At 37.7% G+C, this 20,129-nt stretch overlaps 1 protein-coding gene across 1 annotated transcript in view; it reads right to left on the bottom strand.

Annotated features, from left to right (window-relative positions):
• Window positions 1-20,129, bottom strand: part of robo3 (roundabout, axon guidance receptor, homolog 3 (Drosophila)) — a 123,407-nt gene that overhangs the window by 9,983 nt on the left and 93,295 nt on the right. Inside the window, 10 exon segments of the mRNA XM_028466180.1 lie at window positions 525-632; window positions 712-908; window positions 1,470-1,666; window positions 1,668-1,695; window positions 7,957-8,095; window positions 8,203-8,475; window positions 10,472-10,611; window positions 10,718-10,754; window positions 10,980-11,225; window positions 13,387-13,570. Coding sequence (XP_028321981.1) covers window positions 525-632; window positions 712-908; window positions 1,470-1,666; window positions 1,668-1,695; window positions 7,957-8,095; window positions 8,203-8,475; window positions 10,472-10,611; window positions 10,718-10,754; window positions 10,980-11,225; window positions 13,387-13,570 — 1,549 coding nt within the window.

Here is a 20,129-nt window from a genome sequence, read left to right as displayed (position 1 = left end):
GTCTTTATTAGGATATAAAACTATTTTTATTTATCAGATTTTTATTTTGGACCCAAACCTTGGATTATTTCACCACTCGTTAATATTTTTAACCCTTTACATGAGGTTATTGTAGTTTGGCTCTGTGTCTGATAATCATTTATTATTTATTAGTTTTTCACTAGTAACATAAAATATATAAAAACCATTGCATCAGAAAAACATTTTTTAATGTTCAAATGTTCACTTTTTTGAGGAGCAGTAGAGAGTGGGTGGAGCTGTATTACTGTATTACTGTAGTTTCTGACATATTGGAAGATGAAAATGGAAGAAAAAACAGGACGTGAAAAACTGCATAAAATCACCCCCCCCCCCCCCCCCCCCCCACTAAACTGTCCATATCACAAAAAATATTCAACCATTGGTAAAAATGTTAGAATGTTTTTATGACCAAAGGACATTTGTTGAAATGATATATAATGACACAGCTCTGATCCATAAACAGGAAGGACCAGCCTCATAAACAGGAAGTAGAGTGACCTCACCTCCCTGCAGGTCCCTCCTGTACGCAGGGCTCTTTGAGACCTTCTTCTTCACCCGTGACTTTAGGTGTGGGGGGGTGCAGGAGTCTGCAGGGGAGGAGCGACCGTGCACTGCAGAGATGATCTGGGTTAGTGCACGTACAGGGCTCTGTGTGCACGGCGTGCTGTGTGTGTGCGTAGCGGCTGTTACCGGGTGCAGCGGCACCGACGCAGTCCTCGTGCGGAGCGGGGCTCCGGCTGTGGAGGCAGCGGTGGGCGGGGCTCTGGCACTGAGGCGTGGCAGCGTCTGATGAGCAGTGATGCTGGACGGAGAGGCTCGGGTTGGACTGGGTGAGCGACGGACTCAGAGCCTGGAGGGCTGGCACTGGAGCACAGGGTAGCCGTCTGCTGTGGGGAGGGAGGACTTTATTCTAGACATATTATTTAGATCAGTTAAGCTTTAGCCACGTTAGCAAACATTCTTATTCTCTGCAATCATGAATTTTCTGTTTAAAATCAAATAATTTCTCACAATGTTTCTCTAAAGTAGGATTAATGGTGTTAAAGTTATCCTCCATTGTTTTTACAAATCTATCCTAAAATCTTCTAAATGTCCTTATTAGTAAATATAATTATGCACCATAGTCATTTATTACCTTTTAAAAGGACTACTTTACAGTTTTAGAGCCTGTGTTCCTCCATCTTTAAATCATGTGACTGATGATGTCCAATAGAAAGTGAATCTTCACTGGTTTTTCTCTCTTTAACTAATTAGATTAAATTAAATTAAATCGGGCTTTCGCCTTTAATTGGCCATGTAATGTTAGTACATTATTGGAATTTGTCTTCTGCACTTAACCCATCCCTGAGGAGCAGCAGTTTGTAAATACAAACTGTATTTAAATTGTTTCAGTAAAACTAAAACATGGTTGATGAAATGTAGAAACGTCTTTCTGTGAGTGTGGTTACCGTGACAGCTGCTGGGCGTCGCCCTGGGTGAGGCGGGGGTCACTGGGGGCTCGTGAGTCCTCGTGGGGGGAGGGGGTCAGTGTGGCCGTGGACTGGTGGCCGTAGGACGTGGCTGGAGATGAAGCCACGTTCCTGTGGGAGGGGGACGGAGCATCCTCACAGCCCTCCACGAGGTAGGTCCTCTCTGGGAGGGGGGGGGCACCACTCCTCCTCCTCCTGCTCTGACCTGCACGGACACAAACACACACTCATTACGGTGTGTTGCTGCTCACTGTGGGGAGCGTTCCTATTGGCTGTCAGATCCAGAGATGGAGCTACTTAATGATTAATGATCCTCTTTGAGGCTTCGCTCACGTCGCCGTCGGCAACTCAGCAGGAGGCTAAACGTTAACGTGGGTGGGAACGCAGAGCGGGAGCTGTGTGACGTATTCAGCATCGCAAACATCACTGGGAGGAGTTAAAACAATAGTTCAGAGCAAACGCAGAGTTTGCGCAGGGGAGTGGGGGCATTGCCCCCCTAGTGGTCAAAGGTTTTCATTACAGTTTCCCAAATTCATTTGAAAAATTATCAAAATCTTAATATAATGTACATAATATAAAAAAGTGCCATAAAACACTGTGACTGTACAAAATATACATGTAATAATTTGTTGTTCTTTTAAAAACAAGTTATTTTTTGTTGCTCGAGTCATGTGACTTTGTTCTTCTTCTGTTGTTCTTCACAATGTAAATGTAGAAGCGACACTGCCCCCAGCAGTTCATTATGGTACTGCAGCAAAAATGAAGCAGAAAGATTTTATCATGAATTTTCAACATTAATGTAAAAATGGTGATTTTTTAATGACACGTTCAGCCTCACAGAGATAAAAAAAGGAAGAAGAAATCAGGGCGGAGCTGATTTCTTCTAAATAGTACGTTACCTTTTATTATTTTACAGCAGTTTTACTGTGTTTTGGACTAAATATTGGAATTCATTGGATTATTTAATGTCTGAGGAAAATTTTAGATCACTTTAGATGTAAAATATGGATTCAGTCAGAGATGACATCACTTAAAGAGGACATATCATGTTAAATCCACTTTTTTAGCTCTTAAATGCATTTTGATGTATATTTACAGTGTTTAGAAGTACAGAAAAGTTCATATTGATATCTTTATTTTCTGTTTTGGTCATATTTTTCAATCTGTTTCTATTTTTCTATTCTCTATTACGTTTTTTGAACAATAACGTCACAGTATTTGCAGCAGAACTGCCAAATTATGACATCAACTCCAGGTCCAACACTTCAGCAATCCGCCATTTTTATTTCTGGCTTTTATTTTGTAGTCCAAGCTCCAGGATGCAGAAGTTACGAGAGGATAAGTCAAAATGTTGGGTTGTTGGATGTAGTAACCCACACGCTTCATTACAACGTCTCCCAGCATCAGAACCTTTTCAAAGTGTCTGGTTGAGTTTTATTTTTTATAGAAATGTACCACATCTGTGGATAAGGTCATTTTTGTGTGTGTGAAGCACTTCAATGATGACTGCTTCATCAACCTCCACCAGTATAAAGAAGGATTTACAGAAAGACTTTGTCTGATTGAGGGTTCAATTCCTTCTATCTTTGGAGACGATGAACAGAGCACTTCGGTAAGCTGTAAATAACGCTAAAAAGTGTGATGATAAGACGTCCCTGTCATTGTTTTGTTAGCATTAGCAGTTATGTTAGCGCTGTGTGCTCGTTTTAGATCCTTGATGATATGGCCTACGTGATTTAATTTAAGTCTAAAGTTTTATTAGTCATTTCATTTTGACGTTTTTGTCTTTGAAAAGACTATTAAAATGCATTTCGTGACGTTAGCTTGGTGCTAGCGTTAGCTCGTGATTGTGTTAGCTCACTTGTTAGGGTTCTGCAGGTTCATCATCTTCATTTTCATCTCGCTCCACTGGGTCAGACTCTGGCTGGAACATGTAAGGCTGGATGGACAAGTCTAACGTTGTTGACATTTTGTAAATAACCTCTGAATAAAAAGTTTATGCTCCGCTACATAGCCGTATCTCTTCTATCAAACTACAAAAATGGCCGAGCAGGGTGGAGTTGAACCGAGTGTCACCTGAAGAGGGGGCGGGGTATGGAGTGTCTCATTTGCATTTAAAGAGACAGCACCAAAACGAGTTGCTCTCAGAAGCACATCAGAAAAGGGGTGGAGCTATAATAATGAGGAATTCAGACCCAAGCATTGCAGTTCTGCTTTACATAGACCACAACTGTATGATTTACTGTATATCTAAAAAGGAAGGATTTAAAACCCCTTTAAAGGTGGATTGGTTATTTAAAAAAAATATTTTTCAAGTTTGACAAATCAATTGAGTGTGTTTGCTGTGATGGTTGTGTCTTAGAATGGTTTATATGGTTAAAAACGGAAGATTCTAAACTTTCTAACGGTATGATAGTTGTGATATGCTGCTGTATTAGAGAAACATTTAATCCCTTAATACAGCGCCTCTCGAAAGTATTAATACACCTTGAACTTTTGCACATTTTGTCATGTTTACAACCATAAACAAAGATTTTATTTTGAATTTTTTAATGAAAGTTCACACACAAATAACAGACAACTGTGAAGTGAAAGCAACATGATACATGATTCTGTTATTTTTCAAAAAATAGAAAACCTAGAAGTTGTGCATGTACAAGTATTCATACAGCATGAGTTAATACCTTGTGGAACCCCCTTTTGCTGTAGATTTACCTTTGTGTTTAGGCTCATTGTCCTGCTGGAAGGTGAATTTTCGCCTCAGCCTCAATTCTCTTTCTGACTCCAGCAGGTTTTCCTCCAAAATGTCCCTGTATTTGGCTCCATCCATCTTCCCAACTATTCTTACAATCTTCCCAGTCCCCGCTGAAGAAAAGCAGCCCCATAACCTGATGCTCCCCCCACCATATTTGACACTGGGGATGGTGCACTGAGGACGATGAGCAGTGTTTACACCATACATAATGTTTTGTGTTTGAGCCAAAAAGTTTAATTTTTGTCTCATCTGAACAAAGCACCTCCTTCCACATGGTAGCTGTGTCCTCCATATGACTTCTGGTAAACTCCAAACAGATTTCTTATGGCCTCCTTTCAATAATGACTTTCTTCTTGACACTCGTCCATAAAGGCCAGATTAGTGTAGAGTACGACTGATAGTTGTCCCATGTCTGATTCCCCCACCTCAGCGGCAGTACTTCACAGCTCCTCCAGAGTCATCTTAGGGCACTTGGTTGCCTTTCTGACCAGTGCTCTCCTTGTTCCATCTGTTAGTTTAGGTGGACGACTGTGTCTTGGTGAGTTCGCAGTGGTCCCATACTCTTTGCATTTCTGAATGATGGATTGAACAGTGCTCCGTGAGATGTTCAAATCTTGGGAAATCTTGGTATAACTTAACGCTGCTTTAAACTTCTCCACAACTTTATCCCTGACCTCTCTGGTGTGCTCCTGGACCTTCATGATGATGTTTAGTGACCAACCATAGCCCTGAGGCCCTCACAGAACAGCTGTATTTATACTGAGAGTAGATCACACACTGGTAGCCTCTATTTAATCATTAGGACAAAGTGTGAACATTCAGCAGTCATTAGGAATGTTTTAAAGACAATTTAATGCTGAATGAATACTTGTACACGCCCTACTTTTCACTTTTCTATTTTTAATATAATAACAGAATCATTTTACTTTCACTTCACAGTTGTCAGTTACTTGTGTGTGAACTTTCAGTAAAACAATTCAAAATAAAATCTTTATGTTTATGGTTATAAACCTGACAAAATGTGCAAAAGTTCAAGGTGTATTAGTTCTTTTGAGAGACACTGTAGAGAGTGAATGAGTGAGAACATACTGTACATGTTGACATGTATTCAGGACGCTGGATGTTACCATGAGTCAACATGCAAAACACTTTCACAAATGGCACAACAAATTTACAAATATACATAAATATCAATAAAAAAATACAAATAGCAAAAACACTTTTACAAATGTTGAAACAAATTTACAATGGTGCATTGTAAGTGTAAAAGTGTTTCCATATTTGTTTTGACCTTTTGTAAATGTGTTGCAGTTATTTGTAAATTTCTTTTCAGCATTTGTTAATGTGTTGTGTGGATAAATGCAATATTTATGTGAATTAATATTTTAAAAGTACTCAGATCAGGCCAAACAGGGTCTGGTCCCCTCGAGTTTGAATATGTGCTAGGTTTACGTGTAGAGTTTGAATTACGCACATTAGGGCTGAAACACACAACTTCTCTAAATAACTACCGACCCATAGCGTTCTTCCAGCCATTTTCAAAGATGCAGAAAAATGGATGGCTGAGCAGATTGTCCAGTACTTAAACAGTAGCTCCTCCTCTTTCCACACCATACAGTTTGGCTTCAGATCCAAACGCTCCATGAAACGCTACATGCCTTTTTGTTGAGAAAATAAAATCTTCTCTTGACAAGGGTGGAGTAGTAGGGGTGGTATTCTTAGATCTCAGGAAAGCTTTCGACACAGTAAACCACTCTGTTCTACTTTCTAAACTCTCACAATTTAATTTCTCTCGTGACACTGTAACTGGTTTGATTCATACCTGTATGATCGTACTCAATCTGTATTAATTAACAACAGCAAGTCTGAGTCTCTTATTCTCAGCCCTGAGGAACGCCCTGAGGGGTTCCTCAGGGCTCAATATTAGGGCCCCTCTTATTTAGCCTTTATATTAATGATTGTCTGCTCTAAAGTTGAATGTTTGATGTATGCAGATGACACCGTTGTATTTGTTCACGGTCGCTCCAAGGACATTGTTACAGATAAACTTACCAAAGCAATGACTTGTCACTTCCTGGCTGCAGGAGAACTGCCTGCAGCTAAATACTTCAAAAACTGTAGCTATGTAGCTCTAACCAATAGAGCCTCATCTAATCCTGACATACTAGTAGCTGGAGAAAAATTACAAATTATAAATCAATACAAATACCTTGGGTTAGTAATAGATTCTCACTTCTCCTTTAAAGCCCATATTGACGCATTATGTAAAAATATCAAAGTTAATCTAGCAAATTTCCGCTCAAATCAAAATGAAATGTCAACTGAAGCTGCAATAATTTTTCTACATTCCATGATTTTCAGCCACTTTAACTACTGCCTAACAAGTTGGTCTCAGGCTAGTCAGAGTGCAAAAAGACCTTTGGAAACTTTATACAAACAAGCCATTAAAGTCCTGGATAGAAAAGCACTATCATCACTGTTCAATCCTAAATAAGTACCACCTTTTAAATTGGGACAGTCTCCATAGATTTGCAGATCTGAGTCTCATATTTAAAGTAACACATGATTTGGCTCCACCTCCTCTGGCAGAGTTCATCAGCCAAAGAAACAGCTCTGAGCGCGTCACTCCAGGCTCTGTAAGAGGCCATTGTGTCACGCTTTCAGTCGCTCGGCCTGGTCAGTTAGGGGCGCTGCTGAGTGGAACTCAATACCTGAGGAGGTTAAACAGCTAAACACTTACAAAATAATTTAAAATTTGTCTTATTAACATGTACTTCTGCCAACATTAAAAGTCGAGCATGTTGCGCTGCATTGTATTGTATTAGATAACGTAGCCTTTTGAACACATGTTTTTTGTGTGTTTTAATATTGTAACAGATACTGTTATTGTTGTTATTGACTTGTACATGTATTGTCATGCTTGTATTTTAATGCCTTTCTACATCTTGGCCAGGGTACGACAGATGAAAAATAGCCTTCTGGGTAATTCTGGCTTTTTTTAACCATGTTTGTTCATAGGTTATATGAAATTGCACTGTCCCCTTTCAAATAAACCAATCTAATCTAATCTAATCTAATCTAATCTAATTTTAGAGCTGAAAAAAGTGTTCATTTTGTGTACAACATGGTATCAGTGGACGGATTTTATTCCCCTGAATCTGAATATGTGCTTGGTTTTTGGATAGAGTCTGAAATGGTCACGCTGGAGGTCCCGGAAGGTCGGTGTTTTCCTCTACCAGGGTAACCTCTGTCAATGGATGGAATTACGATCTGCCTTGAGTATTTTATTTTGAAAATAACCCCACCCCCTTTTCTGTTTGATCTCACAAAACACAAGAACAAATTACTGCAGCACATTTACAAAAGGTCAAAACAAATGAACAAATATGGACAGACTTCTACACTTACACTGCACCATAGTAAATATGTTTCAACATTTGTAAAAGTGTTTTTGCTAATTGTCATTTTTTTTCGCTATTTATGTAAATTTATTTTCAAAATTGTACATTTTTCGTGGCATTTGTAAAAGTATTTGCTCTTCTCAGCCACTGTAGTCAACCTTATCCATGATGTTACTAATCATGTTTGTATTATTGTATATGTTACACACAGTGTGGTTGAAGGTCTATATATTTAATTTTATATTTTCTTTTGCCCCCCCCCCGGTAAGAATCTCAAACACATGTCTATGGTTCGTAGTCAGGGTCTCACCCCACGTCCAGGTCCTCCTGGTCTGGGAGGTGTTGGCACTGCTCCAGCTGTGCTATGGGTGGGGGAGGGGGTAAAGCCTCCATCCAGGTCAGAGATGGTGTTTTCACAGCTTTACCCATGGCTTTCTGCTTAGGTTTACCTACACAACAACATACATTATATACAGTATATATACATTTAGAGTCAGGATCATCACATCCAACACATCCAACACAATCATCCAACAGTGATGGGTCCTGCTCCTACCACTGCAGCGCTCAGGCTGTGCATACTGGGCGCCCGGGGACCCCCCCTGGCTGATCCAGTGTCCTTCCTCCTGCTCCTCCCCCTCCACGGGGGCGTGGCCGGTGTAGGGTGTAATGGGGGCGGAGGCGTAGGGGGTGGGGACCCCGTGCTGGCCGTAGGTGAAGCCCTGCAGGTCCTCAGTGGTGGCGTCTATGGTGCTGTAGATGGGCCCCTCAGTGGACCCCCCCACGCTGTACTTCTCTGTCTGGGTCAGGTAGTTGGAGATGCCCGCTTCTGTACAAACATGGACCATCACTGACTCAATGACCTATTGACTCAATGACTCAATAACTCAATGAGTCAGTCTGATGGTCTCCTGGAAGTTCCTAAAGTGTCTAGAAGTAGAACAGGAGGCAGAACGTTCAGCTACCAGGCTCCTCCCCTTTAGAACCAGCTCCCAGTCTCAGTACAGGAGGCTGCTACTCTCTCCACCTTTAACGCTAAACCTTATTTACTAAAGCGTATACCGTATAATAGCGTTAAGCTAACCACTAGGAACAAAGATCTAAAGCTAAAAATAGGAACTAAAACTAAGATTATTTAGTAGAACAACAACATTATAAACATGATCTACCATCTACACACATAGCTCTAATGGGCTGTAATGAGATGATGTCTAGTCAGACACAGTTGTACCAGGTTGTAGACACCCCCCACTTCTGTCCCTGGTTGTATAACCATCATACTGCTCACACTGCTTCACACTAATGTCCACCTCATAGATCATTACATGTGATCAGTAGAAGATGAAACCTTATCTGTAGTGGTAACATCTCAGATCATGGAGGATGTTTAATATTAATATTAATCTACCACTAGGAACGAGTGTATTATGTTGTTCTGCAGTCTGTGTCTTCTCCTCTCTCTCTCTTTTCTGTTTCAGGTCTTAATGTTGGAGATGGTGGTTCCTGATCAATGGTTCATGACTCAACTAGTCTAGAACATTCTGATGGTCTATCCTTCTATTCTATTGTGTTTGTCCTTCTGTTCACTAACAACAACCAGTGGAACCAGATGTTCTCCACCTCTGAACCTGGTTCTAACAGAGATTAATTCCTATAAAAAGAGGAGTTTTTTCTTCCCACTGTCACTAAATGTTTGTTCATGTGGATCTTGTTGGATTCTTCTTTCTTATTATGACTTTATATTTTGTTCAGCACTTTGAGATGACTTTGTTGTATTTTGCGCTATATAAATAAAGTTGAATTGAATTGAACTGAATAACTGACTCAATGACCAAACAGTTGAATTTAAAAAACACAATAAGTTTGATGGTAAAATAACTGCTGAAACCTTTTATCTGTTCATTATTTCATGACTAAACTACAACGTCGAGATTGTTACAATGTTGCCAAAGGCTTCACAGGATTTTCAAATTAAAAGTGATCAAATATTAAAAGCACTTCATCAAAGCTACCAAAAAAAGATGTGATATCATCAGAACAGCCTGTTCCATCTTTATATTCACTGATGTTAAAACAATACAAACCATCCTTTTATTAATAGCTGCACAATATCAACATGTGCTAATGTTTTTATCTTGTCAGGGATAGGCTGAGGATCACCTTCAACTAGTGGGAGGGTCACATGTTGTGGGCGGTCCGGTCAGCACCACACCTGTAGCCAGTCTGCTATCATCATGTCACCTACTGTATATACTGTACATCCTGCCTGTGTGTGTTACTCTTGTTCATCTGTTAGTCTTTTACGTCTGGTCCGTGTAACCGTCTGTCTGGAAACTAGGGCGGCCACGCACCATCGGTTGAGGATCGTCCTGCACCTCAGGTCAGTCTGTACTGTTTACTGTTAAAATAGGCCTGTCTGCTGTCATTAGGGCAGTGGTTCCCCAACTATTCCAGCTGTGCCCCCCATTAAAGAATGGAAAACTCTCAGGCCCCCTACCACGACAAAATGTGAACAAAATAAACATTTTAAAAAAGGATAAAAAAAATAACCTTTTTTGAAAATATAAACATTTATACTATTCTTTAAATCTCATAAAAATAACTATTAATAACTATTCATTTAAGAACAACAATAAAGCTCTTTATTAATGAAGTGCAAAGAAAAACATTTTCTATTTTTTAATGCTCAACGTTCAGCTAGGCCATTCTAGGCCTCCCCCGATCATGACATCACGCACCCCAGTTTGGAAACCACTGACCTAATCAACCAATCAGTAGATGTTATTAATTATTTAATAATGGATGCAAATGAAGGCGGAGCGTACCATTGTAGTATCTCTCTGCTGTGCTGTGATTGGCTGAGCAGCAGTTGACCGCCTCCTTCCCGGTGTGAACCAGGTCGGTGGTTGGCCAGGAGTCGGCCAACCAGGGGTAGTTACCCATGTTGCCCCCCCGAACGCCGGGCCTGCAGGGACAGTGTGGTAATCAGGTGAAGCTCGACTGATGTTATAACAACAAGAACTCTTTTTATTTTTAAAATGAGACAGAAATGAGAATAAAAAGTGAATGACCTTCCATTGAGTCCTGATGCTTCTCCATGAGGGAATCCTACGACAAAGACCAGCAGAGAGATAAGATTAATGTAGTTTATCACATAAAATAAATCCTTCCACACTAATCTCACAAATGTAGAATAAACAAGTTTCCTATCGATTTTCATCTTTTATTTGTAATTAATCAGAAATCTCCGTGTACAGCCCTGAGGTTTTGGTTGATTTCCTCCCAGGTGTGACGCCTCCTCACAGGTTAATGATTTAAAGCCACGCCTCCTACCTGCAGGCGTGTAGGCGAAGGAGGCGGCGTAGTGACTCAGCTCTTTCCTCTTCTTACGGCGACAGTAAATCCACACGCTGAATCCCATGAGGATGACCCAGCACGCCCCCCCGATGCCCGCGATGAACGCAGGCTGTTTCACTACGTCAGTGATCTGCTCCGCCAGGCTCACGTTACCCTCCTCCTCCTCACCGCCACCACCGCTGGCCCCGCCCCCTGGCACTGAAGGCTGATCAGAGGGAAGTTCTGATGGTGGGAAAGATAAAGATAGAGTTGGAAAGAAACATTAAAAATATGTAAAAAGGTGACATCAACATTTCACTGATTTATCCAGTCTAATTTAGTCTAGTCAAGATTAGTTTAGTCTAGTCTAATCAAGTTTAGTCTAGTCTAATTTAGTCTAGTCAAGATTAGTTTAGTCTAGTCTAGTGTAATCAAGTTTAGTCTAGTCCAATTTAGTCTAGTCAAGTTTAGTCTAGTCTAATTTAGTCTAGTCAAGTTTAGTCTAGTCTAATTTAGTCTAGTCAAGTTTAGTCTAGTCTAGTCTAGTCTAATCAAGTTTAGTCTAGTCTAATTTAGTCTAGTCAAGTTTAGTCTAGTCTAGTCTAGTCTAATCAAGTTTAGTCTAGTCTAATTTAGTCTAGTCAAGTTTAGTCTAGTCTAGTCTAGTCTAATCAAGTTTAGTCTAGTCTAATTTAGTCTAGTCAAGTTTAGTCTAGTCTAATTTAGTCTAGTCAAGATTAGTTTAGTCTAGTCTAGTCTAATCAAGTTTAGTCTAGTCTAATTTAGTCTAGTCAAGTTTAGTCTAGTCTAGTTTAGTTTAGTCTAGTTTAGTTTAATCGAGTTTAGTTTAGTTTAATCGAGTTTAGTTTAGTTTAATCTAGTTGAGTTTTGTTTAGTGTAGTTTATGGATACTTTTAGTTTAGTCTAGTCTAGTTTAGTCTAGTTTAGACTCATTGATGAGAATGAATGCTGTTTCGTTTTGTCTAGTTTAGTTTGGTCTAATTTAGTCTAGTTTAATCAAGTTTAGTCTAGTCTAGTCTATTTCAGTCAAGTCTATTTCAGTCAAGTCTATTTCAGTCAAGTCTATTTCAGTCTAGTTTATTCTGGTTTAGTTTAGTTAAGTCTAGTCTGGGGCAACCGTGGGTCAAGTAATCTAGTCTAGTTTAGTTTAGTTGTGTTAAGTTTAAACTAGTTTAGACTCACTGATGAGGATGGACGCAGTTTAGTTTAGTCTAGTCTAGTCGAGTTTTGTTTAGTCTAGTTTAGACTCACTGATGAGGATGGATACTTTTAGTTTAGTTTAGTCTAGTTTAGTTATATGTAGTTTATTTTAGTCTAGTCTAGTGTAGTCTAATTCAGTCTAGTTTAGTTTTGTTTAGTCTAGTCTAGTCTAGACTTATTGATGAGGATGAATACTGTATAGTTTAGTTTAGTCTAGTCTAGTCTAGTTCAGTCTAGTTTAGCCTAGTCGAGTTTAGTTATGTGTAGTTTAGTCTAGTATAATTTAGTCTAGTTTAGTATGTTTAGTTTAGTCTAGTCTAATTCAGTCTAGTTTAGTCTAGTCTAGTCTAGTTTTGTTTAGTCTAGTCTAGTTTAGATTTACTGATGATATACACTGTTTAGTTTAGTCTAGTCTAGTCTAGTCTACTTTAGTCTTGTCTAGGTCAGTCTAGTCTAGTTTAGTCTCGTTGAGTTTCGTTTAGTCTAGTTTACTCACTGATGAGAATGGATACTTTTAGTCTAGTCTAATTCAGTCTAGTTTGGTTTAGTCTAGTTTAATTTCATCTAGTCAAATTTAATCTAGTCTAGTTTTGTTTAGTCTAGTCTCTTCTAGTTTCATTTAGTCTAGTTTAGACTTACTGATGAGGATGAATACTGTTTAGTCTAGACTAGTCTAGTTCAGTCTAGTTAAGTATAGCTTAATCTAGTCTAGTTATGACAAGTTTAGTCTAGTCCAGTTCAGTCTAGTTTAGTCTAGATTCACTGATGAGGACAGAACCAGTCTAGTTTAGTTTAGTCTAGTCTATTCTAGTTTACTTTAGTTTAGTCTAGATTAGTTTAGTTAGATTTGTTTAGACTCATGACAACGGACACAGTCTAGTTTAGTTCAGTCGAGTTTATTCTAGTCTAGTCTAACTTATTCTAGTCTAGTTTAGTTTATTATAGTCTAGTTTTGTTTAGTCTAGTTTAGTTCAGTCTAGTTTAGTCTAGTTAAGTCTAATCAAGTTTCGTTTAGTGTAGTTCAGACTCACTGATGAGGACGGATACTTTTAGTTTTGTCTAGTCTAGTCTAGTCTAGGCTCACTGTCGAGAAAGGACACAGTCTAGTTTAGTCAAGTCTAATCAGGATTAGTTTAGTCTAGTCTAGGCTCGTGTGGTTTAGTCTAGATTAGTTTAGACTCACTGATTAGGATGGACACGGGCTGACTGCGGGCCCCCACCCCAGCGCTGGTCACCGCGGCAACCTCCACCTGGTAGGGGATGGAGGGCAGCAGGCCTTTGAGCAACGTGGACATGGTACTACCATCCACTGTCCTGTTGATGTAGTAACGAGTGTGGTTATCGGCTCCGCCCCCTATACACCAAACCTGAAGAAACACACACACGCACACACGCACACACACACACACACACACACACACACACACACACACACACACACACACACACACACACACACACACACACTATGTAATACTGTAATAAGTACTGAGCTTAGTGCTGTAACTATGGAAACGAGGTGAGTATCTATTCTCTTCTTAATGGTAGCACATGTAAAAAAGAGCTGCAAAACCTGTTAACTAGTGCAAGGGTTCTCAACCTTGGGGTCAGGGCCCTATTTGGGCACTAAGGGTGAACTCACACTGGTAACTGGGGGCGTTCCAAGCTCACAGCAGGAATCCCCCCCTCCCTGTCCCCCCTCCCTGACACGGTAGAACGGACGTGATCACCAGCTCACCTCGGTTCCCACAGAGAAACACGTCATCACGTTAATTTATGACACACGTATGGCGTTACGTCACCATTAAGCGACTCTGGGTTTGTTGTTGACGGTACATTCTGTTAATTTCATATTTTCTGTTGCGTAGGGTAACTATAAACCAAGATTTACCCAGACACGTGCTCTTTTCACGGACTGGGTTTCCCAGGGCCCCTGAACGCATCACGTTAAATTAAATGACTGTAACTCTGCTCATATTTGCTCTATCGGAGAAATTCCACCAGTTTATGAAAGATAAGAAGTTGCTCTTTACAGCCAGTGTCGGTACATTGTGGTAATTTTACTCACACGTAACGGAAACATTAAAGATGCTGCTTTGTTTTGATGAAATCGACACAAGGAACAGAGAGAACCAAGTGAGTGAGAAAGAAAGATTAAAACAGACCAAATAACGGTGGATTTATTAAAAATGAAAGACTCTCTGATGATAAAAACCACCATGAATGGAGGTTCAAATGGACTTAAAAACAAAGGAGGAAACTGAGCCTATAAAGGTAAGATCAGTTTAATTTATAGATCAATAAATGTTCTGATTTTGTGGAGCTAGTCTTTGTGTACATTAATATAAGTGTAAATAGATGATTTTAATGTGTGAGACAGTTTAGGACAGAATATTTGTGTTTTTGTTTAAACTTTGTGTGTCTGTGTCCATCTGATCATATTTATCTCCATCACTTTCAGTTTTCCTTTTGATGAACATTACATTATGTAACTCTTCTTTTATTTCTTCTTCTTTAAGTCCATACAGAGTGGCCACGCCCCTCCCTGGACATTAAAACCATGAGCTGATCCTAGTTTCATCATCAGGTCTAGACCCATCACTTCTACAGACAACAGACAGAATGGGATGCACTTATTTATTGAAATGTATATTAAATGATTATTTAATTTTCTGTAATTTTATTTTTTAGATGTTTTTAATTGTTTCAATAATTTACAGACTTAAGGAACAGATTGTTATAATGTATAATAAAGGTGATTTACTTGAGTCAGCACTAAATATTAAATATTTTAACAGGACAACAATGATGTGCAGAGCTGCAGTAATGTTGACTTCATACAATAATAATAATAATAATAATAATAATAACAATAATAACCACTGCACACACCACCAGAGAAGCTTTCAGTGAATAATTTACAAATAAATAAAAGTTCACTGATGGTGACATTGAGATCTCAGTGTCACCATCAGTGAACTTTTTTTTTTTTTGTAAATTATTCACTGGAAGCTTAGATATTGTGTGACAAAGATATCAAAGTTTGTTGTTTTGAGAAGAGTCATATTAATGATTAAAAGTTATGATTGTATTATATTCTAAAGTTTATAATTATCTGGCTCATCTTCCTTTCTTTCTGTTCACATCATAACTTTATATTTAGTTCTACAAAATGTGTTTACAGCTAATTTTACTGATTATTGTTACACATCATCCTGTATGTGTATTATATACAGTATAAATGTGTAGATTTAACTGTTGGAGAAACTATTTTATTAAATACAAAGTAAACGACATATAAACAGAAAAACAAAGGTAGAAATAGTTTATTTAAATTATGAAATTAGTGAGTTGTTAAAGTGCTGAGGTGCAGTGGAGGGTCTTCTTCTGCAGAGACGTGATGATGAGGGGTCCGAGTGTTATGGCAATTTTTATATTCATCATAATATCGTCAAATGTGTGTTCATGTGTACAATTTGTCATGTTTTAATACATGATGACTCCATTACTCTTTGCACTTTTGAACAGCTGAATCATGTTAGATTAAACAGTACAGATCGTATTGTACTCAGTGCAACACAGAGTCTCTGCTGAAGGCCAAACACACGAACACACACACTATCAAGGATAGATAAGAGTGGCGCCCAATCTTCCTCATAATATACACGTCTTCATCATCCTCAAATGTTTCCACTGTTGGGCATCTGACTCCCTCCTTCTCCTCACCTCAGGGTGGAACCTTTTCTGTTATCTGTATAAAAGCTAAAGCTGTGAAACTGTTAGTTAGAGTGGGTCTTGCCTTTTTGCTCTGCCACGAGCCTTTTGCCTTTCATTCTTTCAGGATGGAAGCTTAGTTTTTACTCCTTTTTTATTTAATTTTATAATAAATCTTTTTTAAAAAATCATCAATGCCTCGCCTGGACTCCATCATTCAACCAGAGCAATAAATCATGTCTCCAAATGAGGTCAACCGCAAATTTGCCGTAACACGAGTAAAACCCAAAATTCTATGGTAATTTTGAGGGTATAAACATGTATATAAACACATTACTGGTATATTAACTCATATAAACCAAAACATATAGAAATGGGACATTTTACAGCTGTAATGTGTAACATATTACTGGTATTTTGAGAACAGGACACGTGTAGATTTCTGAGCAATTCATTATAGTTGTGCAGGACTAACAGGAACTCCACATACTGATAATTGGTATTATCACATGTTCACTAACACGACACGACCTAAGAAGAGAAATAAAATAAGATTAAAAATAAATATATAGTTTACAGTCTTGTTCCAGGTTCTGCTGTCATAATATTCCCATCCTTGTACTTCCAATGTTTAAATGTTTTGTTTTTAAGGTTCATGTTACATTTTGCAAAAGGTTGCACTTTATTTCTGGCTTATTGATTTTTGTTTGGAAAATTATTACCTTTCTTTCAGACATTTCAGTTATTTGGGCTTGTATTTGTGATGTTCTGTTTATGGTTACATTTAGATGAATAAATTAATACACTACACTTTGCTCCTCAAGACACTGTGTTTGTTTTCATTCTACAGAGTTAGTGAGTATGTGTCCCAGAACACTGAAACACCATATATATATATATTTATATTATTTATACATTTGCAGCAGTAAAATGTCCCATTTCCATATTTTCTGGTTTATATGGGTTAATATACCAGTAATATGTGTTTATATGTATATTGATACCCTCGGAAATACCCGGATAGACCTGATGATGAGCTGCTACACTCCGTTACTGTCCCGCTGTCGGCTGAACAAAGAGAAGTCCTGACGGTCATGTTGTCCTCTTCCTCCATGAGTTCTCTGTGGTGTTGTTCATATATATCAGGAAACGAGCACTTCTGACACCGCTATCATTGTGGAATGTGGATGTTTATGTGCCGTAAAGCGTCGCGCAGTACCAACGTCATCACATTTTGCACGCCGGTCGAGTCGAGTTGTGCGTGTGCGCATGCGCGGCCAACCGTGTTTGGACCACCTCTTCTAGCAGGACCATCAGGCCGTTAACCCCCCTGTGGTGCAGTTCACACCTATGCAGGCCAGACAATGGCCCCCCATGGTTTCACACATGTACAGAGCTGGTTAGGAACGGCCCTGGTTATATTAACTAGTAGTACTAGTAGAATGTTTTAGTCTACTAGTAGCAGTAGTAAAGCCCTTATATTAACTAGTAGTACTAGTAAAGCCCATTGATTAACTGGTAGTACTAGTAAAGTCCATAGATTATCTAGTAGTACTAGTAAAGCCCTTATATTAACTAGTAGCACTAGTAAAGCCCATAGATTAACTAGTAGTACTAGTAAAGTCCATAGATTAACTAGTAGTACTAGTAAAGCCCATAGATTAACTAGTAGTACTAGTAAAGTCCAAAGATTATCTAGTAGTACTAGTAAAGCCCTTATATTAACTAGTAGTACTAGTAAAGTCCATAGATTATCTAGTAGTACTAGTAAAGCCCTTATATTAACTAGTAGTACTAGTAAAGCCCATAGATTAACTAGTAGTACTAGTAAAGTCCATAGATTAACTAGTAGTACTAGTAAAGTCCATAGATTAACTAGTAGTACTAGTAAAACCCTTATATTAACTAGTAGTACTAGTAAAGTCCATAGATTAACTAGTAAAGCCCTTATAATAACTACTAGTACAAGTAAAACCCATAGATTAACTAGTAGTACTAGTAAAGCCCATAGATTAACTAGTAGTACTAGTAAAGCCCTTATATTAACTAGTAGTACTAGTAAAGTCCATAGATTAACTAGTAAAGCCCTTATAATAACTACTAGTACGAGTAAAACCCATAGATTAACTAGTAGTACTAGTAAAGCCCATAGATTAACTAGTAGTACTAGTGAAGCCCTTATAATAACTAGTAGTACTAGTAAAGTCCATAGATTAACTAGTAGTACTAGTAAAGACCTTATATTAACTAGTAGTACTAGTAAAGTCCATAGATTAACTAGTAAAGCCCTTATAATAACTACTAGTACGAGTAAAACCCATAGATTAACTAGTAGTACTAGTAAAGCCCATAGATTATCTAGTAATACTAGTAAAACCCTTATATTAACTAGTAGTACTAGTAAAGTCCATAGATTATCTAGTAGTACTAGTAAAGCCCTTATATTAACAAGTAGTACTAGTAAAGTCCATAGATTAACTAGTAAAGCCCTTATAATAACTACTAGTACGAGTAAAACCCATAGATTAACTAGTAGTACTAGTAAAGCCCTTATAATAACTAGTAGTACTAGTAAAGTCCATAGATTAACTAGTAGTACTAGTAAAGTCCATAGATTAACTAGTAGTACTAGTAAAGTCCATAGATTAACTAGTAGTACTAGTAAAGACCTTATATTAACTAGTAGTACTAGTAAAGTCCATAGATTAACTAGTAAAGCCCTTATAATAACTACTAGTACGAGTAAAACCCATAGATTAACTAGTAGTACTAGTAAAGACCTTATATTAACTAGTAGTACTAGTAAAGCCCATAGATAAACTAGTAAAGCCCTTATAATAACTAGTAGTACTAGTAAAGCCCTTATATTAATTAATAGTACTAGTAAAGTCCATAGATTAATTAGTAGTACTAGTAAAGTCCATAGATTAACTAGTAGTACTAGTAAAGTCCTTATATTAACTAGTAGTACTAGTAAAGCCCTTATATTAATTAATAGTACTAGTAAAGTCCATAGATTAACTAGTAGTACTAGTAAAGACCTTATATTAACTAGTAGTACTAGTAAAGTCCATAGATTAACTAGTAAAGCCCTTATAATAACTACTAGTACGAGTAAAACCCATAGATTAACTAGTAGTACTAGTAAAGCCCTTATAATAACTAGTAGTACTAGTAAAGTCCATAGATTAACTAGTAGTACTAGTAAAGTCCATAGATTAACTAGTAGTACTAGTAAAGTCCATAGATTAACTAGTAGTACTAGTAAAGACCTTATATTAACTAGTAGTACTAGTAAAGTCCATAGATTAACTAGTAAAGCCCTTATAATAACTACTAGTACGAGTAAAACCCATAGATTAACTAGTAGTACTAGTAAATCATTTATATTAACTAGTAGTACTAGTAAAGCCCATAGATAAACTAGTAAAGCCCTTATAATAACTAGTAGTACTAGTAAAGCCCTTATATTAATTAATAGTACTAGTAAAGCCCATAGATTAACTAGTAGTACTAGTAAAGTCCATAGATTAACTAGTAGTACTAGTAAAGCCCTTATAATAACTAGTAGTACTAGTAAAGCCCTTATATTAATCAATAGTACTAGTAAAGTCCATAGATTAACTAGTAGTACTAGTAAAGTCCATAGATTAACTAGTAGTACTAGTAAAGCCCATATATTAACTAGTAGTACTAGTAAAGTCCATAGATTAACTAGTAGTACTAGTAAAGTCCATAGATTAACTAGTAGTACTAGTAAAGCCCATATATTAACTAGTAGTACTAGTAAAGTCCATAGATTAACTAGTAAAGCCCTTATAATAACTACTAGTACGAGTAAAACCCATAGATTAACTAGTAGTACTAGTAAAGACCTTATATTAACTAGTAGTACTAGTAAAGCCCATAGATAAACTAGTAAAGCCCTTATAATAACTAGTAGTACTAGTAAAGCCCTTATATTAATTAATAGTACTAGTAAAGTCCATAGATTAATTAGTAGTACTAGTAAAGTCCATAGATTAACTAGTAGTACTAGTAAAGACCTTATATTAACTAGTAGTACTAGTAAAGCCCTTATATTAATTAATAGTACTAGTAAAGTCCATAGATTAACTAGTAGTACTAGTAAAGACCTTATATTAACTAGTAGTACTAGTAAAGTCCATAGATTAACTAGTAAAGCCCTTATAATAACTACTAGTACGAGTA

Source organism: Gouania willdenowi, chromosome 14, assembly GCF_900634775.1.
Source record: "Gouania willdenowi chromosome 14, fGouWil2.1, whole genome shotgun sequence".
NCBI lineage: Eukaryota > Metazoa > Chordata > Actinopteri > Blenniiformes > Gobiesocidae > Gouania > Gouania willdenowi.
The sequence above is the reverse complement of the archived record's forward strand: the minus strand, read 5'-3'. Positions and strand labels throughout refer to the sequence as shown.